General features: G+C 41.4%; 1 protein-coding gene across 1 annotated transcript; it reads right to left on the bottom strand.

Annotated features, from left to right (window-relative positions):
- Window positions 1–1,020: 1,020 nt before the first annotated feature.
- gadd45ga (growth arrest and DNA-damage-inducible, gamma a) lies at window positions 1,021–2,683 on the bottom strand. The gene is made up of 4 exons (XM_030144324.1): window positions 2,532–2,683; window positions 2,310–2,411; window positions 1,984–2,194; window positions 1,021–1,837 (listed from the first exon to the last, which is right to left on the bottom strand). Exons 1-4 carry the CDS (start codon window positions 2,582–2,584, stop codon window positions 1,724–1,726), a joined length of 480 nt encoding a protein of 159 aa, XP_030000184.1. The 5' UTR covers window positions 2,585–2,683; the 3' UTR covers window positions 1,021–1,723.
- Between the last annotated feature and the right edge of the window lie 2,108 nt (window positions 2,684–4,791).

The raw sequence follows: 4,791 nt of genomic DNA on the forward strand, positions 1-4,791 counted from the left end.
ACTGGCTGCTGTATCTTATTGTAAGCGTCCCTGTGTGCACATAAAGGAGTGTCTGTTCAAGCATGATTGCGCTTACATTCATGTGTGCACGCATGCAGACTATGACCAGTGGTTGGCTATAGACCGAGGTGTTGCCAAGAAAGACAAGACGAGTTCCTCTGAAGTGTGCTCTCTCTTTGATGTGGGCTACTCTCTTTACTGTCAGCCTTAACCACAACTCTCACATACTTCCCCTACCTGCTGCTGCTGCTTCTGATGCTCTTGCTGACCCTTATTCTGCTACAGTTCTTCAATTCTAGTCTATTTTCCATGATGGGACTAAATGTGACATGTCTGTACACGTCTGCAGCAATAAAAACACTCATTACTTCCAAATGTTTTGCCTAAATTAACATGCATTTTGTCAGACACTGAACTATGTGATTTGTTTAAACTCATGCAATATTCAGTAAGTACATGTAAGACTGGATATTTTCAAGTCTTGCATCTCTGATATGCAATTTTTGTGTATTTCCAGGAATGGGAACTGGGATTTGTTATCATATAATCTACTTTGATTACTAATTTGCTTAAAACTAATACTTATAACACTACTCAATGACCCATAGATGTTTTTAATCCAACCACCCCAGTGCACCCAAAACAAAAGAAAACTCTCTCCTGAAAAAAATAGCTTTCCAGACCAGAGCCCTCATTCTGGTTGCAGCAATCAGACAAACTGTTAGCTGGTCTGTAAGGGGTTAAAGGTCAGTGCCTACATGTCCCAACTTGCATCATTTTGTAACTACTTTATCCTTCTGTCATCATTTATCACAGCTCTCCCCATCATTTGATCAGTACTTTTTATTTGCCACCCACTTGTACTCTTAACCTCTTTTCTGATCTTTCGTAATATCACGCAACACTTCCTTATGCAACCTGCTCTAACTTCCTGTACACTTCTGCATCTTAATCAACTAGTCTAAAGCCTGTCAATACATAAAGCATAAAGAAGAAATGACTTCTCTGACAAGGAAATACGAGTTTGTTTCCAAATATTTATTCAGAAAACATTCAAATGTGTACAATTCAAAGAAACTCAAATTCTTGTATTGCATTGTTTTGTCTGCATAATTTAAAAAGCAAAATCATGGTCCTTGGTGTCACATGTACAGACACAGCCCAAATCAGGAGGCGAATCTTGTCGCTCCAAGAAGATCCTGATGGCTGTTCTGGAAAAGAAAATTAAAAGTCCAGACATTTTCAGATGCCCTCTTGAGACCAGAATGTTCCTCGTTCCCCTCAGTGAGTTTCAGTCCAGCCTCTGCACTTTCTTTAGTTCATTTCTGGCACAGTCTGTTTCTCTGTGACCTTCTACGCTCCCTTTATCATCGCCTTCTATCTCAGACAGTCACTGGAGCACTCCTTTATCACTTTTTTTTCCTGCACAATACAGCACAGTCCAACTCCTTTCTCAGTGTCCATCAAGCTTTCTGTCCAATCCATGCACACTTGATGCAGTCCACACCATCTCTTAATATGACCCTTCCTCGGGGTAATGCAGCAACCAACACTGACCCAGAATGCACTGGAAGTGTGTGCTCTTGCAGGGGGTTGCAGCCACAGCCTCTTAATCCAGACAAGTGAGGCGGAAAGGCTCGACGCCCCTAACTGAAGCCCAGCTCCTTGACTTTCACTTCATCTTCATCATCTTCTTGTGATGCATTTTCAGGGGAATGTCATTTCAGCGTTCTGGGAGTGTGATGGTTGGCACCCAGTCGTACATGCTGCGGCTTTCTTCACAGAACAGACTCAGTTTGTCCAATGATGAGTCCTTCCATGGGTTTGCACTGGGACTCTGAAATCAAATAATGCAAACATTTAGATTAGGATCATGTATGCAAAGCAGATCTGTGCAAAAAAAAAAAAAAAAAAAAGCAGACAGAGGAATGGTGCATGCATGATTCACTGCCTGCTGACTGTGTGGGTGCTCCCGGAACATACCGTGACAAGAATGCAGTGCGCGTCCTTGGGCTCGCCGGTTTCGTCTGCGCCCACGAGGTCGGCCAAGCGCTCGATATCATTGACGCGCACCACGTTGATGTCGTTATCGAAGCAAAAAGCCTGAATGAGGGTAAAGTGGATCTGAAGTGCGATGTCACACTCGTATTCCTCATCGGTGGCCAGGATGCAGAATGCCACACTGTCTGGATCACTATAGGGGAAAAGACAAAACAATTATATAAGGACATGTTCTCTTACTCTTAACTTTAGGATTCAAAACAACTGTTAAAGTGTAGTTAAACATTTCACAAATCCAAAATACTTACACATTCATGACTTTTGCAGATTCATAAACTCCAACTGTCAGGTAGTCTTGTTTTTTAGCAGCGACCAGCAGCTCCTCCAGGGAAGCGCCTGCACTTTGCGCCCTGACAAAGAAAAAAAAAAACACGCACCATCAGAACACTGAAAACATTTTTACTAAATAAATGCAAAAACACAGTAACCAACAGTCAGAATAATGTTAAATCCGTGTGAAATCTATTTACCTATCAGTGTTATCCATTGTGTTCTCTTGTCCGTGCATCTCTTCCAGAGTCATAGTTATAATCCAAGCGCGATCGGGATTGTATTGTAGTAGTGAACAGGAATAGGCTTGTGCGCGTCTCTGTGTAGTCAGTTGCGTTATTCTGAGGTCGGAACAGGCTGTGGGTGTTTTTATAGCAGCTCAGCGTAGTTTCTCGGCAAGGGGCGGTGTTTTCCGCTTCTGCCTCCTACTATTGGATCAGAGCAGCTGATGTGGGGAAAGCAAAAGTCCCCGGGCAGTTACACGGAGCTTGTTGACAACCCCACGTGGGGCAAGATTACAACCTTTCAAGAAATCCCCCCCTCCCCTCCCCTGAACCCACCACCCTCACAGTTCCAATTCCTCCCTGTGTTGTCAACATCCAACATCATCATAATGTACAAAAACTAAAAGTACTGTTTACCATAGACTTTGTCCAGACAACAATGTGTCAGTGACTGAACTCTGTGGCTTTAATTATTATCACAATAATCTTTCATAGAGTTCATCCATGCACGTGTAACATAACGTTTTTATTTATTTTTTTTTATGTATCATGTACTATTATGTAGCCATTGATTAATCTCTGTGTTTTTGCGCATTGTGTTGCATTGATTATATAAGTGTTATGCACCACATGATGTTTTCTTACAACAGTTGCAAAACCATTGAGGGACAGAACAGCAAGTCTGATCACACAAAGAACAGGTTTTTTTTTTTTATTTGTCAAATAAGGATGTAGGTGAATGTGAAACACCTGTAAAATGCACTGCTTTCATGGAAAACTCTGGACTTCCCCAGGGAATCTCTAGTGGATTTACATGCATATATATAGCTCATCTAAACCCCAGGTGTCAAACATGCGGCTCGGGGGCCAAAACCGGTCCGTCAAAGGTTCCAAACTGGACAGTGCAGAAGATATTAACAGTCAAGGGTGTCAAACTCAAAAATAATAGTATAATAACCTAGAAATAATGACTCCAAATTCTCTTCTTGGTTGCACGTGATGAAAATAATATGACATTATGCCTATAAATAATGGCAACACCAATTTTTTTTCTCTTTGATTTACTGCAAAGAACATTCAATTCTGATATCTTTTAATAATAAAACATCAATAACCTGAACAAATATGAACAACCTGGAATGTCGAAAGAAAAATAAGTGCAATTTTAACAATATTCTACCTTTTTTGTGTCTTGGTAGATCTGATCTGTAATGCACATGTAGAAATCATAAGTTGAGGCATAATATTGATCAGATTTTTCTTATTATTTTTCTTCAGAAATGTCTTTTTTTTTTTTTTTCAAGTTATTCACATCTTTTTTGTTTGGATAGTTTGTAAAATGTAAACGTTTTCATAATTTAATGTTATTATTTCAATATAAAAAAATTGGAGTTTTCATTATTTGTAGACTATTATGCTATTTATTGACTAGTCCAGCCCAATGGAGATCAAATTGAGCTGAATGTGGCTCCTGGAAGAAAATGAGTTTGACACCCCTGATCTAAACAGTCCCTATGCGTTCCTCTTGACAAACGGTGCAGTTCACTTATCCACCTGCAAGTGAACGCATCACTCCAGCCTATTATTCAACCTGCTGTGAAGCTTCTAGTGTGATCCAGACTTGAGGAACTGTTCCGGGAAGTCTGTGCGCCCAAGCCTGTTCTGACCCGAATACAAGGAGATTCCTTAACCAAAAACAGCTTGTGACCGGCACACGCCACTCTTTTCACTCTCCTTTCCTTTATCCATTCAAAAGGAGGCTTAATTACCAGACAGTCTTGACGCGTGTCCTTTCTCCACCAGACCAAAAAAAGGCCACTTTGTTTCACAACAATACCCCCCCCCAACACACACACACACACACACACACATCAGTCCTTTGCAGAGATGGACTAGAGGGTATACAAGAGTGTGCGTGAGTTTCGTGCGCGTTTCACACTTTTATGACCACTCCATTCTGCGCTCATGGCAGATGCGCGACAGATGCGCAAAGACCCCCTCCCTCCTCCTCCTCCTCCTCCTCCTCCTCCTCTCACAAAGCGACACGTGCCGCCAATGGAGGTGATTTATCTTATCACTTATCAATATCGTATACCCTTATCAATAGGAATGATGTTGAATGTAAACACTTGCAGCCCCTCATGTGTTTACATTTAAGAGTGATGATGCCTGAGGCTGCCCCTCTTTACGAACTGGTGTACTGGTCTGGTTCATGGATAGAATACTCTATAGCAGG

Source organism: Sphaeramia orbicularis, chromosome 9 (assembly GCF_902148855.1).
Source record: "Sphaeramia orbicularis chromosome 9, fSphaOr1.1, whole genome shotgun sequence".
In the NCBI taxonomy this organism is placed as follows: domain Eukaryota; kingdom Metazoa; phylum Chordata; class Actinopteri; order Kurtiformes; family Apogonidae; genus Sphaeramia; species Sphaeramia orbicularis.

Excerpts from the sequence above, each read along its gene's own strand:
- gadd45ga (XM_030144324.1), bottom strand. The coding sequence starts at position 2,584 with ATGACTCTGGAAGAGATGCACGGACAAGAGAACACAATGGATAACACT. Across the intron at positions 2,195-2,309 it reads TCTGCAAAAGTCATGAATGT|TGATCCAGACAGTGTGGCAT; the intron begins GTAAGTATTTTG and ends TTTCCCCTATAG. Across the intron at positions 1,838-1,983 it reads CGCACTGCATTCTTGTCACG|AGTCCCAGTGCAAACCCATG; the intron begins GTATGTTCCGGG and ends ATTTGATTTCAG.